General features: G+C 38.1%; 1 protein-coding gene across 1 annotated transcript in view; it reads right to left on the bottom strand.

The window, feature by feature from the left end:
- Positions 1 to 7,742: 7,742 nt before the first annotated feature.
- The window catches only part of SGO2 (shugoshin 2), a 42,754-nt gene continuing 31,722 nt past the window's right edge, over positions 7,743 to 18,774 (bottom strand). Inside the window, exons 8-9 of the mRNA XM_059393150.1 lie at positions 16,947 to 17,097; positions 7,743 to 9,633 (exon numbers count right to left, since the gene is read on the bottom strand). Of these exons, the coding sequence (XP_059249133.1) occupies positions 9,618 to 9,633; positions 16,947 to 17,097 (167 nt within the window). The 3' untranslated portion in view covers positions 7,743 to 9,617. The remainder of the gene's footprint in view (positions 9,634 to 16,946; positions 17,098 to 18,774) is intronic.

The raw sequence follows: 18,774 nt of genomic DNA, 5'->3' as shown, positions 1-18,774 counted from the left end.
AGACTTCTGCTCAAAAGGTTGAATTAATAGCACTTATCTGTGCTCTTCAACTGGCAAAAGGCCTAAGAATTAATATTTATGCTGACTTCAAATATGCTTTCTTGGTGCTCCAATTTGGGAGGAAAGGGTATTACTATCAAGTCATAAGTCCCCAAAAATGGGCCTGGAATGAAGCTGTACCCCTACCTAAGGAGGCTGATGTCATTCTCCTCCGAGGACACCGAAAGGATATGACTTTAGAATCTAAAGGAAATAATTTGGCCGACCATGTAGCCAAGCAGCCAGCACAAACTAAACAAATATGCAATCTCACACCAGGTTCAGCTCCAATAAAGTCTGTAACTCCTGGCTATTCAGACCAAGAAACTGACATAGCCCAGGAATGGGGACATTCAAAAAATACACAGAACTGGCTTATTAATAAGGGAAACATCTTTATTCCCAAAAATAGCCAATGGAAGGTGATACAGAATTTATACCAGGCAACTTGCCTGGGTAAAAGTGCTTTAGGACATTTAATCTAAAAAATATTTGCTGGAATGAACTTAACAGCTCCAACAAAACAGGTTTGCCCATTCTGTATTGTTTGTGCACAGGTAAATCTGGAAGGTGCTGTCCCCCCACTACTTTTAAAACCGGTCCAGAGGCATGGAACATGCCCATCCCGTGAGGATGGGTAGCTTGACTGCACACAAACACCCTCTTGCAAAGGCTATAAATCCTACTAGTGTTTGTCAATACTTTCAATGGTCCATTCAGAGTGGTGATGGCTCTTCTTTCACTGTACAAATAACCCAACAACTAGCACAAGCTTTGAAAATTAAATATTTTTTACTTTCAGCCTGGCATCCACAATCCTCTGAGAGGTAGGAAAAGCAATCATCCTTTAAAACGGCCCCTAACTAAACTTGGTGCAGAGACCCAGGAACATTGGGTTACTCTCTTTTACTCTCTTACCAGTAGGACTTCTCAGAATGAGAACGGCTCCAAAACCACCTATAAGACTTAGCTCTTTTATATGGAAAGCCCTTTCTTACAGTGGACCTGTTATTAGATGAAGATTATATGATCTATTAAATTATTCACTCAAGCCTGGTTTAATTTGTAAGTTACTTAATGCATATCCTGATCGCATGCTCCCCAAACCTGATTTGACTAGAACTGGAAGTCTACCCCATGTAAGTCCTGGAGATATGGTTTATATAAAAGACTGGAAGTCACATACGGTGGGGGACTTAAATCCCAAAGAGAAAGGTCCACATCAGATAATATTATATACTCCCAATGCAGTAAAATTAGCAGGACACTCTTCTTGGGTTCACATATCTAGAATAAAACCTGTACCTCCTTCACAGGAAACCCATGAGCAAACTCACATGCCTTCTTACCCCTGCAAACCTGTAAAAGATCCCAAACTCCTCTTCAAGGAACAATGAAGTTGTATGCTTTTTGTCCATTCTCTGTTCACCTATCTTTAAAAAAAAAAAAAAGATTTTATTATTTGTCAGAGACAGCGAGTATAGGCAGGGGCAGCAGCAGAGGGAGAAGGAAAAGCAGGCTCCCCCCTAAGCAGGGAACCTGATCCGGGACTCGATCCCAGGATCCCGGGATCATGATACGAGCAGAAGGCAGATGCTTAACTGACTGAGCCAACCAGGTGACCCTCTGTTCACCTATCTTAAAGGACAGTTCCTTTCTACAATGGGTACAGCATTATGCTCAACTACAGAATCAAACAGCTTATTGGATATGTGGGGTTTTGTCCATGTCAAGTACATATGGGTTTCTCTAGTGGGTTTTTTCCTTTACAAGGCGCGGACTGGCACTCTCTATATATTTACACTTTGGAAATAATATATAATGATACCGTTTTGTGATAAATCTATCACTAATCAGAAGGTTTCTTCTTGGCCCATGATCATTATGACATGGAATGTACTAGGATGTACCCAGACTATGCCATACCCTCAAACTACTAAAATATTAACGGACTTTACAAGCCGACAAACTGATGCCCGCCGATGAGGGCCTGAGTTACAAAACCCTACTTACGCCGTACTGAGGATGGTATATACCAAGTCTGGGATACATACTTATGGCTCACACCCACCATTGGACAGCTCGGTCAAAAGGCAATTTTATTCTAGGGGCATAAAAGTCAAACACATTCTACCTGGGCACATAGCACATGCGATTCAGGATGGCTGTCCTTAGAAACCTGTTCTCAAGCCATTGTACTGCAGGTTACCAACTGGTTTGCTGATTGGATAAGGTGACCTGAAATTAGATGGCTAGTCCCAGACAGAACCACTGGTTATGTGGAACTAACCTATGCCTCTGGCTTCCTGTAGTGTGGATAGGTCGTTGCACCTTGGGTTTTGCCTGGACACATGGGTTTGTTACCAAAACCATCACTACCCCCAGCTTATCTTCCCAATTTAAGACAGAGATGGACATGATCTGTTTTTCATTGGTATGACCATCTGGCATCCACTTTTGTTCCATCTGTAGGGCTGGAAAGTGTAATTTGGCATATGGAAGCTCTTAATAAGTACACCGAAAAGCTCTCAATGATTCACAAAGCAGCATCTCCTTACTTAATACTGAGGTCACACAAATGCTCAAAGCGGTTCTACAAAATAGAATGGTTTTAGATGTCCTAACAGCAGCACAAGAAGGTAATGTGCCATTATTAAAACAATGCTGCTTATACACCTCAGGTTATCATTAAAATGTCACAGGACTACTAAAAGTATACTAGAGTATTTCAGTTAAGCTCTACAAAAAGCCTTCCCTCTTTTCCAACGATTGGTTAAGTTCCTGGTTTGGAGGGGGATTATGGTCAACTATTAAGGCTGTCTCTTTGTTAAAGCCATTTTAATTCTAACATGTTTCGTTCTTTAGTGTTTTTTTCACTCGGTGTCGAGCCTTCATCACTACAGTAGCTGCACATCAACAGATAATCTTTTTACTCAGGGAGAGTTGTATATATGCTGTCTACCTTGGATTTGACTGCCTCTGCCATTCACAACACCTACATCCTCAACCGAGCAATGTTGATCCACAGGTAGGGACATCTGTATGTGCATCTTCAGCAGGAAGAAGTTACAGAAGGTAAGACCATCTACCCTCAACAACCTTAAAGACTGAAGGGTCAATCAAAACTGTTCAGGGGGGAAATAATGAGGAAAACAAAGGCAAGAGAAATGTAGCTTAAGTTAAACCTCCTTCCAGCTTACATTACGCGGATACTGGAAGACACTCAGAGCCCAACATTCCTCAAGGAATCATGGCGGCCTTTGTGGCTCAATGTTTCTGTTTTATTAAAGACTGCAAGCAACCTTGTCTTGACAGCAGCTGAATCTTCAAGATTCCGTAGGACCTTGCTTTCAGCCTACTGAAATTCCTTAAAAACTTAATGTTATCTCACCTCCCTCCACAAACTGAGAAATAACATAGTCACTCCTCACATGCAGATGCAGCTTTCTGCCCACGGGTCTCTGTCCTTGTTATATAATAAAATCACCTTTTCGTACATCAGAATTCTTTCCTGGTCATTCGCTACTGGACCCAAACTTCAAATCACATCATGTCTATCTATCTAAAGCCTTGATTAAATTCCAGTTGTGTTGGGGTTGGGAGAGGTCATGAGAAGGCTTCATGGGTGATGCCATACACTTGACATCGCAGCACATCAGGAAGCTCATGAGGTCTGGTTGTCTCCTTCTTAATGCTGCTAAGATTGATCGGTGGGTTTAACGGGTTATCTCTTCATAATGAACTTCTCCATCAACATCTCACTCACGGCTTCACCATACGTTGCTGACCACTGTCCGAAGCAGTTATTCTATTAGGAGTTTGCAAAATGGTAATGTTCCTAATTCAAACACTCCTTCTGCATGCTTCAGCTGAGATTCTTTTGAACAGAACTGTCCCCACTCACTAGAGCTATTGACCATGCAAATAGAATTAATACCAGAAAGGCTAAATACATCCTTATTTTTTCCTCTTATAAATTTGAGAGCATCCAATGTTTTTGTTTCTCAAAAACTTTTCTCAAATTTTTTATTTCTTAAGAAATTTTCAGAGCATCCAATGTTTCTTTGTTTTTGGAGTATCATTATAAATTTGTGACTATTTTTTGTATAACATGTTTTAATGTTATAATCTTTCATACCAATGTTGAGTTTGTCCCATCTTAGGCCAATGAAAACACCTTCAAATCAGAACTCATGTCCTTTTGATTTTTATTATTTTTTTTTAGATGTGAGAACATTTATTGCTTAGATACAATACCGAAGCATATTTTCAATTTAAAGTGAGTTACCACAAATAGACCAAGGAAGACAAGCCATACACTGGGAGAAAATATTTGCAAAAAAGGTACCTGGCAAAAGACTATCATCCAAAATATACAAAGAACTCTTAAAACTCAACAATAAGTAAATGAACAACTGATTTAAAAAATGGGCAGGGGCACCTGGGTGGCTCAGTTGGTGAAGTGTATGTCTTCGTCTCAAGTCATGATCCCAGGTCCTGGGATCAAGGCCCACATCCAGCCCCCTGACTGGTGGGGAGCCTGCTTCTCCCTCTCCCTGTGCAGCTCCCACTGATCGTGGGCTTTCTTTCCCTCTCTCTCTGACTCCCTCTCTGTCAAACAAACAAAATCTTTTTTAAAAATGGGCAAAAGACCACACACTTCACCAAAGACATAGATGGCAAATAAGCATACGAAAATATGCTCCACACTTGTCATCAAGGAAATGAAAATTAAAACAATGAGACAACTACACACCTATCAGAATGGTCAAAATCTGGAACCTTGACAATACCAAATGCTGACAAAGATGCACAGAAGCTGGTGGGAATGGTTGGTGGTAACGCAAAATGGTTTGGAAGAATGCTTTGGAAGAGTTTGCAGTTTCTTGTAAAACCAAACATACTCTTACTATATGATCCAGCTATCATCCTTATTGGTATTTACCCAAAGGAGCTGGAAACGTATGTCCACACAAAATCCTGTATGTGGATGTTTCTAGCAGCTTTATTCGTAATTGCCAAAACTTGGAAACAACCAAGATTTCCCTCAGTGGTTGAATGGATAAATAAACTGTGGTACATCCAAACAATGGAATATTATTCAGCACTAAAAAAGTGAGCTTAAAGAATGATAAAATCACATTTCATTTTTAATAATGTCCTTGTTTTCTGAAACAAGACAGCCCAGCCTCACCTTATTTATATCCTGTCCCAAACTTGGAATCAGCCATTTCTCCAAAGATCCCTGGTCTCTGTGATGAGGAAGTCTTTAGAAACCAGTCTAGATGCTAGAAGTACTTGTTGCTAGTCAGTCATCATTGTTTCTAGACATTTTTAGTGGAGAGAGCTAGTAAATACATAACTTTTTTAAAAGTGCAAAAAGCATGAGTTCACACTAATATATTTTTTATTTTATTTATTATTTATTTTATATTTATTATATATTATTAAATATATTTTATATTTATTTTATTTAATTATTATTAAAGATTTTATTTATTTATTTGAGAAAGAGAGAGATAGAGCAAGAGAGCATGAGAAGGGAGGTCAGAGGGAGAAAAAGACTTCCCATGTTGCTGGGAGCCTGATGCAGGACTCGATCCCAGGACTCTGGGATCATGACCTGAGCTGAAGGCAGTCGCTTGACCAGCTGAGCCACCCAGGGACCCCATACTAATATTTCTAATTAAAATTTAAGATTGCAGAGTTTGATTCTGCAACCAAAGATTCTGAAGTTTCTGAAATCTAATTGCTTTAATCTGTCATTAGATCTATTTCATAATAACTGCACTGATATTATATAAATTATTATATATATATATATATATATATATATATAATGAGACTAGTAAATGAAAATTTAAGATTTTGTCATGGTTCTTTTTACCCTTAGAATATACCCTAATAAAAATACAAATTCAAATACCTTTTGTAAATTGGTATCTGTCACCAACTTGATAGTTATTTTCATTCATTTCAGTTGGTTTTCAAGTCAGCTGTCCTCTAGTGGTGTTACTTAGGTTGTTCCTTTTTTTAATTTTTGCTGTTACAAAACATACTACCATGAAATTTTTTTAAAAACATTTGCTTTAGAGAGGGAGAGAGAAAGAATGGGAGGAGGGGCACAGGTAGTGGCAGAGAGAATCCCAAACAGACTTCCTGCTAAGCACGGAACCTCACAAGGGCCTTTATCCCAGGACCCTGAGATCATGACGGACCCAAAATCAATGGTCAGATGCTCACTCAACTGAGCCACCCAGGCACGCCCCCCAAATTTTGTTTTTTTTTTTTTTCAAGAGAACTTTCACTATAGTTTTCTAAAAGTGAGACTACTGGGTTGTATGATCATATATTCTTATGTAATTTGCTGGATATTGTCAAAATCTTTTCTATAAAGTTTGTATCATTTTGCATTCCCTCCACCAATGTACCAAAGGAACCAGCTGGGTAATACAAGGAAGAGGCTGGGATATTAGAACTCAGAATCTTGGTGACTGAGGAGAGGGTCCTGCTCAGCCACTGCTTAATACCTGGGGAGCTAGGAAAGGGCTTCTGGGAGTCAGAACTCAGATCTCCTGAAGGAGGCTCCCTGAGGAAGTAGACCTGAGGCCTGTGAGGGGCGCAGCCCAAGTAGTGCTGGTATATCCACAGGGGCGTAATGAGGCCGGTTCTAGGAATGCTGACCCAGCTGGTGACAAACCAGCTCCTGAGCCCCAGAAAATCACCATCGCTGAGGGGACGCTGATAGAAAAAGCACGCGAACAAGAAGGAGCACGTCCTTTGTCCCCTTTCCTGCTTTTGTCTCTTCCTATCACCCCGTTGACAGACATTTTAAAAGTCAGCTAGCAAAGAGAAACAAACAAACAAACAAACAAACAAAAACGTGATTTGTAGAGTTCCAGCAGCACACAGCAAATTGTGGAGAGGTGGGCTTGGAGGTGAGAGAGAATGGCTGGCACATGCTAGAAGGTAGAATTTATTCCGTAAAAGTAAGACTGTTTCAGTATCAACAAATCAGGGAATACAGTTTGTTATATTAATACTTCTAAGGAGAATAATCATATCCCTTTTTGTGGACTATTAAGTTATTATGTTTCAGCTTCAGATCCACACATCTTACCCCACTATGTTAAGGCCAGGCCTTTGCAAAAGCCCATTTTTTCCTTTGCCAGGTTCCCATTTGGTCTCTGGCAATAGGAGGAGATAGATGTAAGCTGCAAACATGGAGGAGGAAAAACAAATTTGCTTCTTGTTCCTGTTGGCATCATCACAGAAATGGCTCACCGCCCTGGCAGGAATAATGGACTTCAGAGCAACGGATGGTTCCAGTCTGCAGTGTTTCCACACTCAGACCAGTCTTGTCACTGCCCGTCAGGGAAATAGCACTAACCCGTGCATACCTTCCCTAGAGTCCTGGAGCTCTTCCTGCAAGCATTTAGGTTTCAATAATTCCATCCTTTTCTCTTTGCTCCCCCTGGGCCAGAGGTACCCCCTGTAGTTACTCCCTCTATAACATTCCAGGCATCCCTTCTGCCTTTTCAGTTCTTGTTTAGTTCTGTACTATATGGCTAACAATTTATAAAATAATTGTGGTTTCTATCTCTTGGCTGGACCCTGACTCACACAATCTCTCTCTGTGCCAAAAGTCACTTGACAAAAATTCAACACTCATTCATGATTTTTTTAAAAAGCACTCAATAAAATAATTGGTAGACAATACTTTAATGTGATTATAAACTATACATAACCAACTCAAAACCCAGCATCTTACTTATTAGGGTAAAACCAGAGGCATTCCCATGAAAATCAGAACAATACAAGGATATCTATTCTTTTTACTACAATTTAACATTTTACTTAAGGTAGTAAGCAGCAGTACAATTAATTAGACAAAAGAAAGCAATGAGATGCATAAGATTTGGAAAGGGAAAAAAAAGGTAAAGTTAACAGTTCTCAGGACATATGTCTAGAAAATACTACAATGAATGTTCAGTATTTAACATACAGAAATCAATGTTGAACATATATATGCAAATAATAATTAGAAGAGAGAATCAAAGGAAAGATCCCATTTATATTACCAAGAAAAAAATAAAATACTTAGATGTAAATTTATTAAGAAATATGTAAAAGCTCTAGGAGGGAAACCTCAATACCCCCCTAAAGTCAATGGATACGGTAATGGGGCATCAACAGACACACAGACCAATACACAGAAAACTGAGAAATAAATTTAAGTGCACATGGAAATACAATACAAAAAAGGGTGGCATTTCAAATCAGTACTGAAAAACATGGACCTTCTCATTAATGGGGGGAGTCATTTGGAAAAAGGTCAAAATTGCATTCATATCTATTACGGTAGAAAGAAACCCACATGAATCAGAAATTCAAATGTAAAACAAAATGAAACCATGGGTAACTGTCTTTATAATCTGGAAGGAGGAAAATTCTTTATTGTTACCAAATTCTACCAGCAATAAAAGGTTAATAAATTTGACTACATAAACTGAAAAATAATTTACATGGGAAGGGGAAAAAGAAAGAAAAGAAAAATCTCATAGAATGGAGGAAGAACAGAAATAAGCAGGAGGGACAAAAATATAATACTGGAGACTGACTCTAGGAGGTCCATAGTCTCCAAGTAATAGGTGTATAGGAAAGAGAACAAAGACTGTCAGGGTGCCAAGCTCTGAGTCATTGTGTAAACGATTCCTTTAATAAGGCCTCCATTCAACCGGCATTGGTATGAGTAAGTTCTGTGGGACTCTACTCCTACAGCAGTTCCTCAGAGTTTGGTCCCAGGACAGTCTGCCCCAGAATGATCTGAAGTGTTTGTTAAAAACACTGAGTCCGCCCTTTTATTTGTCAATTATTCTCTAAGCAAGCTTTTCCATCCAGGCAGAATAGAATTTGACTTGCCCTTGAATACAATAAGCTAAGTTTACTGATCTCAGACATTCAAAGTTTTTATTACTTTCTACTACTAGTATAGTAAGCGTTCTTTAAAATAGTTATAAAAACCAAATTTAAAAGAACCTGAAATATTAAGCCCCTCAGCCAAGTCATCAGATTACACAGAATGGAAAAAATACAGAAACTGAATCTAACAGGTAAAACAGAGAGTATAAGAATGAAGGGAGACAGAAAACTGGCCAAGGCAGAAGGCAACTTTTAAAATCTAGGTGATCAAATATTTTGGATGGTTTTAAAAATAAAACAAAACAAGATAGCTTGGTATGCAACAAGATAAACAATGCAAAAATATTTACAACACATTTTATTAGGTTAAAAGGTTAACAGCTTTTGCTTAGTTAAAGGCTATTAGGTTGAAGAAGTTTACATAAACAGGAATGTAAGTCATAGGATGACCAAAACGATTTCAGAAGTTTAATATTACAAAATAGCTATTTTATACACATATATGTAAACATAAGAATAGATAAATTAATACTCATGGAAAGGTAGAGTGGGGAATCCTTCATCACGCATTTCATCTTTTGGATCCTTGTTATATCCCTGTTTTGACTTGGTATGGCTTAGGAATTTTAAAAAAACCCAGAATTTATAAGTTCACCTCATCTTCTCATCTTCCTGCACAGTAAAAAAGAAAAACAAAAAACAGAAGATGAACAATATTAACAATTCGAAGCTGATGCTTTCGCTATGAAGCATGGAGAAGAAAACTCCTGCATCATACGTCTGGAATACTCTATAGTAGGAATTATAAAATTAGGTTTAAGAAAAATTGACCAACTTAGATTTCACACATTACCTGTTTGTATGTATTTCCTTTTTACTATGAATCTCACCATACACAGAAGAACATATGAAAATGTATAACTTAAAACAATAAATAAATGTTGACATACATACCACCCAAGTTAAGAAAGAAAATGTTACCACACCTCAGAAGCCTCCGGTGTGTCCCTGTCTAATCACATCCTGTCGTCCCCCAAGAAGTAACCACTATCCTGAACTGTGTTCATCTCTTCCTGCTTGTCTTCACATTAAAGGTGTTTTTTCCAACATATTTATTCACTTCCAAGTCTCTCCTCCATTGAAACATTAAACATTCTTATTTCACATTCTGTATCGAATTCTGCTGTCAGTTGTTTCTGCTGGTCCCTCGTTCCCTTGTGTATGTAGTGTTTAGGGTGAGCTGACTGCTTATTTCCCTTGGAAAACTTGTTGAGGACGGAGACCAGGGAGCGTGCTAGAAAATATGTGCATTTGCTTCTGACGGACGACAGGGGGCACTACAAGTCATGGACTAATACTAAATCCTCAGTTTGAGGTTTTCTGTGACTTCCAGATATTGTGAATTTCAGCTGCAATGCACTAGAGTTTGATTCTGGTTACAAATTCTCAGAAGATTTTTTTCCTCCTCAGTTCAGTACTAGAGTTATTTCCTGAGGCTTAAAAAAGCTGGTGGGAAGGTTATTTTTAGTTTGCTCTCCTACTGAGAGTAGCTCAACTTTATTAAAGGTGATCTACTATTAGTTTTTTCATTTTAGCTAAACCCGAGGATATGCCTTCTGTCCCCATCCCCATAACGCTGTAAATCCAACACTTAGGTTCACCTAGTTTGGTAAATATGTTCGGGCAAAAGCCAGTCTGAGTCTACCTACCTCTCTGGGTTCCTGCTCTCCTTCAGGCTCTGATGGGAGCTTGCTTTCTTCTTGTCTAGCTAAGAGATATGTTCAAGGGAGTTTTTGGTTTAGCTTTTAGCTTAGTTTTGCTTTGGCTTTTGCTTTTTAATATTTTACCTAGTAATTTCATTTTATTTTTAGTTTGATCATGCATAGGATATATCATCTTGGAAGAAGTAGAGCTGTATTTATTCTCTACATGATATGTTTTATAGATGACACACATACACATGGTCCTCAATGACAAAGGTATAAATGCTTAGATAGCTAGTGAGGTCTCTTTCCCTCCTCTGTACTCCTCTCCAGAGCCAATGATATCATTGCCTTGGGTAATTAGATAGGGTTTAATTAATTCTTTTAGAAGAGCTACCTACTCTAAATACAGCTCTAAATACAGCTGTATTTAGATAAATGCTGTAATGAAATAGTATTCTATTTTAGAATACTATTTTAGTGATCCGTTGGGTGTACAGATTACTTGCTAAATGGTTTAGTTGGTAAAGTTTTTAAAAGCAAGTATCACAATGAAATTAGTAAAAATACCAAGAATGAGGACAACCCAGCTACCTTGAATTTTTTTTTTTTAAATTTCTGGATGGAATCCAGCAGATACATCACAGCTTCTGATAGGCCCCCAGTGAGAAGAGATCCTGAAGGACGCTGCTTGCGACGTGCTATAGAATGATCACCTTAGGCATTGAGGATAGGGGTGGAAGAAGTTAACAAGAAGGTAATACAAATGTATTTTTTAAAGTCTTTATCTTTTAAGTCCTAAAGCACTGAATATGACAAAGGGGGCCATTTTTAATAGTAAAAGTCCTAATCTACAATGATTATATGGTAATATATATAGTAATCACTACTATTACCATAGGAGTACATAGTAATTAAGATATTTATGTACCAAATAGCAGAGCAACTACCTTTATGAAGCAAAAACTACAGGAGATGCACGGAGACAATAGTAAGAGCTTCTAATATTCAATTATCTCAGTGCAAGACAGACAAAGTGGACAAAAAAATAAGGAGATACAAGATCTAAAGGGGGGGTATAATCTTATGAATATATGTCAAACTCTATACTCTGATAAAAGAGGGTACATATTCTTCTCAAGTACTCATAGCATAGTTACAAGAGCAAATCCAATAGTACATTATAAAAAACATATACCATGACCAAGTGAGATTTATTCCAGGAATGCAAGCTTGGTTCAATATTAGAAAACCTATTATTGGGGCACCTGGGTGGCTCAGTGGCTTAAGGCCTGTGCCTTCGGCTCAGGTCAGGGTCCTGGGATGGAAACCGACATCGGGCCCTCTGCTCAGCAGGGAGCCTGCTTCTCTTCCTCTCTCTTTGCCTGCTTCTCTGCCTACTTGTGTTCTCTGATAAATAAATAAAATCTTCAAAAAGAAAAGAAAAGAAAAGAAAACCTATTATCATACATCATAACCCTGAGAGCAGATTCTCCCACATCTTAATAATTAGTTTTGTGAGACATTAAGTAGAGCACCTAATTCAGTGCTCTAGTCCAGATTCCTGGCCCACAGAAACAGAGAGATAAGAAATTTATAGTGAGGGGCACCTGGGTGGCTCAGTGGGTTGAGCCGCTGCCTTCGGCTCAGGTCATGATTCTCAGGGTCCTAGGATCGAGCCCTGCATCAGGCTCTCTGCTCAGTAGGGAGCCTGCTTCCCCCTCTCTCTCTGCCTGCCTCTCTGCCTACTTGTGATCTCTCTCTTTCTGACAGATAAATAATAAAACAAAAATTTTAAAAAGAAATTTATAGTGAAAAAAACCCAGCAGACACCACTGCAATCAACTGATCAGAGTTAACATTACTGAGACATACTGACAGGACAAACCCCCTAACTGATGCAATGAAAAGGACATATAATTTCTGCAGAAATCTTGCCAAAATGCTTATCTGCATTGTAATCATGAGAAAACATCAGACAAACCAAACTGAGGGACAGTCTACAAAATAACTGACCAATAGTCTTCAAAAGTGTGAAAGTCCTAACAGGAAAGGAAGGAAGAGCAAATGTCACAGGCTGGAGGTGGCTGAGGAGAAAGAGGGTGGGACCCTGGACAGCACTTGATCTCAAACAGCACAGGATGTTAATGGACTTCCAGGAGGGTGTAGTTGATAGTCCTGTACCGATGCTAACTTTCTAATTTTGATCATTGTATTGTGGATCAGGTGCTAAAATTAGGGAAAGCAGGGGAAGGAAACTTTGTACTATTTTTATAACTCTTTGATAAGTTTAAAATTAGTTTAAAATAAGAAAGTTTAACTTGCAACTAAAAAAAAAAAGGACAACTCAATTGAAAAAAGGGGAAAAGATCTCAATAGACTTTTCTTTTTTCTTTTAAATTTTTTTTAAAGTAGGCTGCTTGCCAGCATGAAGCCCAGTGTAGGACTTGAACTCACAACCCTGAGATCATGACCTGAGTTGAGATCAAGAGAATTATTATATGATCTCACACATTTGTGGAATTTAAGAAACAAAACAGAGGATCATAGGGGAAGGGAGGGAAAAATAAAACGAGATGAAATCAGAGAGGGAGACAAACCATAAGAGACCTTTAATCACAGGAAACAAACTGAGGGTTGCTGGAGGGGTGGGGGGGGATAGTGTAACTGGGTGATGGACACGAGGAGCACAAGTGATGTAATGAGCACTGGGTATATAAGACTGATGAATCACCGAACGCTACCTCCGAAATTAAACCTAAATAAAAAAAATCAAGTGGAGGAAAAAAGAGCAAGGAAACAACTTTTCTATGATTACAACTTCAGATGTGCTTCATCTTAAATTGTGCTTGACACTCAATCCACAGCACTTGGAATAATTGCATGTTTAATTTTTCCCTCTGCCAAAAATGATACTGAGGTACTGTGGCCTTTTTATATAACCCAATAATTTTCTGTAATGTGAATAATTTCACTCTCTAGTTTATTTGTGTTCAGTGTAGATATTTGAGAATTCATGTTAATTATTAAATTTAATAATATAAACAGCTAATCCATGTGGTGCATGCTACAGCTCTAGAGAAAAAAAAAGAATGGGACACCTAACTGACTGAACCACCCAGGTGACCCTGAGTAGACTTTTCTTTGACGAAGATAAAGAAGTGGCCAAAAGGGACATAAAAACACACTCAGTATCATCAGTCAACAGAGAAACACATATACAAATCAAAACCTTAATACGATACAACTTTATGCCCACTACTATGGTTAGAATCATCAAAAAGCCAAATGACAAAAGTGCATTGGCAAGGAAGTGGGAGAAATCAGAACCCCCATACATCATTGGTGGTGATATAAAATGGTAAGGCAGCTTCGGAAAACAGTCTAGCAGTTCCTCAAATGATTAAACAGTTACTACATGACTCAGGAATTCCACAAGTAGGCATATATCCAAGAGAAAGAAAACATATGGAGACACATATTTCAAGACTTCCAAATGATATTTATAGCAGCATTATTCATAATAACCAAAAGATGGAAACAACCAAATGTCTGTCAACAAGTGGATAAACAAAACGTGGTATTAGCTATATGACAGAATATTATTCGGTCCTAAAAAAAAATGAAATACTGACAAATACTAGGACATAGTATGACAAGGGATTATCCCAGAAACATGCTAAGCGCAAGAAGCGAGTCACAAAGACCACATATTACACGTTTCCAGTCACATGAAAAATCCAGAACAGGGAGACCTATTGAGATACAAGGTAGGTGAATGGTTGCCTAGGGCTGGGGGTAAAGAAATGTTCTAAAATTTATTGTGATGATGGATCGATGAATATACTAAAAAAACACTGACTTGTACACTTTAAATGATGAAATGTATGGTATGTGAAATTATAGCTCTACTAAATTGGGTTTTTTTTTTTAAAACTGCTTGATTCTTTTTTTCTTTTACCCTCCCTTGTATTGCTACAATGTATTGGTTATTGGTTTTTTGGGGTTTTTTAAAAGATTTTATTTATTTATTTGACAGAGAGAGAGAGAGATCACAAGTAGGCAGAGAGGCAGGCAGAGAGAGGGGGAAGCAGGCTCACTGCTGAGCAGAGAGCCAGATGTGGGGCTTGATCCCGGGACCCTGAGATCATGACCTGAGCCAAAGGCAGAGGCTTAACCCTCTGAGCCACCCCGGCGCCCCTGGTTTTTTTTTTAAGACTTTATTTTTTTAGAGCAGTTTCAGGTTTATAATAATATTGAGAGGAAGGTAGAGATTTCCCATATGCCCTGGGCACTTACCTATGCACAGCTGTCCCCACTGTTAACATTACTCATAAACATTGTATATACCTTATCAATGACAAATCTGCACTAACATATCATAATGTTAGTTGAAACCTACAGTCTATCTTAGGGTTCCCTTTTGGTGTTATACATATTAAGGGTTTGGACAAACATATAATGATATCTATCATTAGAGTATCATACAGAGTTTTCAGTGCCCTAAAAATCCTCTGTGCTCCACCTGTTCATCTGTTTCCCCACCCCCCATCCCTGACAACCACTGATCTTTTTTTTACTGTCTTCATAGCTTTGCATCTTCAAGAATGTCATATAGTGGGAATTATACAGTAAGAAGCCTTCTCAGATTGACTTCTTTCACTTAGTAAAATGCATTTATGGCTCTTCCTTGTCTTTTTATGGCTTGATACCTCATTTCTTTTTAGCACTGGGTAATATTCCACTGTCTAGATATACCATAGCTTATTCTTCCATTTACCTACTGAAGGACATCTTGATTGCTTCCTAGTTTTGGCAATGTGAACAAAGCTGCCATAAATATCCATGTGCAGATTTTTGTGTGGACATAAGTTTTCAACCCCTTTGGGTAAATACCAAGGAGTGTGATTGCAGGATCATACAGAAAGAGTATACATTACCTTTTCTAAGAAACCACCAAGCTGTCTTGCAGAACAGCTGTACCCTTTGCCTCTCCCACCCGCAGTGAACGAGAGCTTTTGTTCCACACCTGTTACTGTTTCAAAATACCCGTGAGAACCATCGATGCCTTTCATTTTATAAAAGAAGCAAATACAGAAACATTGCAAAGGATGAGAAAATTGAAGGATAGTTTTCTCTTTTTGAAAATATGATCCCGAATGTGATTGGGTTCTGCAAAATAGGCTACTTTATTTATCCTTTTAAAAAAGTGAGATTTTCCACAAAACACATGTAAAAGGCGTTTGGATGTTTTTTGAGATAATTAAGGGAATTTGAATAGGGATTGGCTGTTAGATGACAATAAGAAATTGCTGCTAATTCCTATAGATAATTGCTGTGATCGTTGTTATCTAGTTTGTTAAAAGTTCCTTTTTTAAAAGACATATATACAGAAGTGTTTTTGGGATTAAATGACCTAGTTTTAGGAATTTGCTTTAAAAATACTACAACAAAAAAGGATAGATGAAATAAATAAGGCAAAATATTGATAACAATTAAAGCTGAAGAATGGTGGATAAGTACAGGGAGTACTAGCTTCCCTTTGTTGGGATATGTTTTATATATTTATTAAAAGATTTATTTAGTTAGTTATTTGACATAGAGATGGAGAGAGCAGGGTAGGCATAGAGAGAAGTAAGCTCCTCACTAAGCAGGGATCCCAGGACCTGGGATCATGACCTGAGCTGAAGGTAGATGCTTAACCAACTGAGCCACCCACGTGCCCCTATTTAGAAACAGAGCGAGAGAGCAAGAGCGAGAGCGAGACAACATGTGCACAAATGAGGGTGGGTAGGGCAGAGAGGGAGAGAGCGAATCTCAAGCAGAGTCCCTGTCGAGCACGGAGCCCAAGTCAGAGCTTGATCTCATGACTCTGAGATCGTGACCTGAGTCAAAATCAAGAGGTGGGCGCTTAACTGTCACAGCCACCCACATGCCCTATGTTTGAAATTTTAAAAAATGAAAGAAAAAGACTATTATTCTATAAGGCTAAAGAATAAATAAGCTACTTGGAATTCCTCTAGGGAATAAGGTAGAACACAAATGAAAATAACAGACATGGAAATAGTGATTTGCAAATCATAAGCAACAGGTTGTTTTTTTTTTTTTTTTACAAAGTCTATTCAAAGAATAGAAGAAGACATTTCTTTGACTCTTACCCATATCATACTGTGATTATTATATCAAAATATATTGATATTTAAAAGTGTTCAAATACTAATTCAGACAGGAATTTCTTTTAAAATCACACTGAGATGGACTGAATATCACTGAAATACTTACCTTTTGAGATTTGGCTCCTTTAAATCAAGAGGAGTACACCTTCTTTTTCGGCTTGGTAATTCTAAGGACGGATTTTCTGACTTATTTTCAGCTTTAGCAGTGTTATTTGAAAGAAAACTGGTATTTGTCAAGTCCTGTAGTGTTCTAATACCTGCAAAGAATAATTTTCACAAATATTTATATATAAGAAAAGGGACTTCCTCATATGGAAATTGATATGGGATATTTAGTGGTTTGCAAATTACTGGTGACAAATTTTTAAACTTAGCAATAATCAAGTTATAATTTTAAATATTACACTGATAGCACTGAAATTATTTGTGAATCAGTTTTTTTCCCAGCAATGAAGGGAAAATAGACTTAAAATTTGAAACAAACTACCAAAGTAGACTATAACATTTTTATTCTGAAATCACATATAGGCTGCTAAAAATTCTCCACAGGTCAACTACTCACAGAATCATACAAATTACTACACATTCATTCAACATTTGTATCAATTGCTTACTCCATGAAAAGTACCACGAAGAACACAGATATGCAAGATGGCTCACCAGTCTTCTATCATGAATGGTCAATCTAGATTTTTGTACTTCCTTTGTTTTTGTGCTCCTTTTACCTGGAATAGCCTTACCCATCAAAATGCTAGCGTTCTCCAACTTGAAAAGATATCTGTACCCTCATGTTCATAGCAGCATTATGGATAACAGCCAAGACATAAAAACAACCGAAGTGTCCGTTGATGGATGAATGGATAAAGTTGTGGAGGGTGCATGCATGTATGTTAATATTATTTGCAAATTACTCAGCTATTAAAAAAATGAGGAAATCCTATGAACTGAGATAACATATATGGACCTTGAAGGAAATTATGCTAAGTGAAATAAGTCACGCACAGAAAAACAGATAGTGTAGGATCTCACAACAGGAATAAAAAAAAAAATCAAAACCCAAAACCAAAAACCCAAACCCAGCAAGAGATCAGACCTGTGGTTACCCAGAGGCGGCACAGGGTGGACCGAGGGGGAAGAGAGGAAGGTAGTCAGAAGGTGTAACTTCCAGTTATAAGACAAATAAGTACTAAGGATACAAGGTACAGCCTGATGACTATAGCCAACACTGCTGTGCGGTAGGTAAGAGGGGAGAGGGGGCGCCTGGGTGGCTCAGCTGGTTGGGCATCCGACTCTTGATTTTGGCTCAGGCTGTGATCTCAGGTTTGTGAAATCAGGCTCTGCATTGAGCTCTGCACTGGGCATGGAGCCTGCTTGATTCCCTCTCCCTCTGCTCCTCAATCTCACCCACCCTCTCCAAAAAGAAAAAAAAGAAAGTTAAGAGAGTAAACCCTAAGAGTTCTAATCACAGGGAGAAAACTTTTCTTTTTTTCTTCTTTCTTTCTGTTTACTGTATCCATTTGACATGATGGATGGGAGCCGAACCCACCATGGTAACCATTTCACAGAACATGTAAAACCAACCATCATGCTGCGTGCCTTAGAGTTACACAGCAATGTCAATTATTTCTCAGTAAAATGGGAAAACATTTCTAGTATTCTATATACATATATATTCAATTGTTAGTCTCCCAGTAGAAAATTTTGATTGATATGGGAATGTCCAATGTCACAAAATTTCTAATAATGAAGGACCATCCTTAGGATCCAATGTTTAAAGGGGAAAAAAAAGGGATAACTAATTTTATATATAGCGTGACTTCAGGTATAGACTTTTAAATTCCATAGAGTCAACTCTGTATGCACATGCCAGAATGCTGACTGCAGTTCTTCTGGGTAACTATTTTTCCTCCTATTTTTTTGATTTTCTACTTTCA

Source organism: Mustela nigripes, chromosome 3 (genome assembly GCF_022355385.1).
Source record: "Mustela nigripes isolate SB6536 chromosome 3, MUSNIG.SB6536, whole genome shotgun sequence".
Taxonomy (NCBI): Eukaryota; Metazoa; Chordata; class Mammalia; order Carnivora; family Mustelidae; genus Mustela; species Mustela nigripes.
Note: the sequence above shows the minus strand (reverse complement) of the source record. Positions and strands in the feature narration are given on the sequence as shown.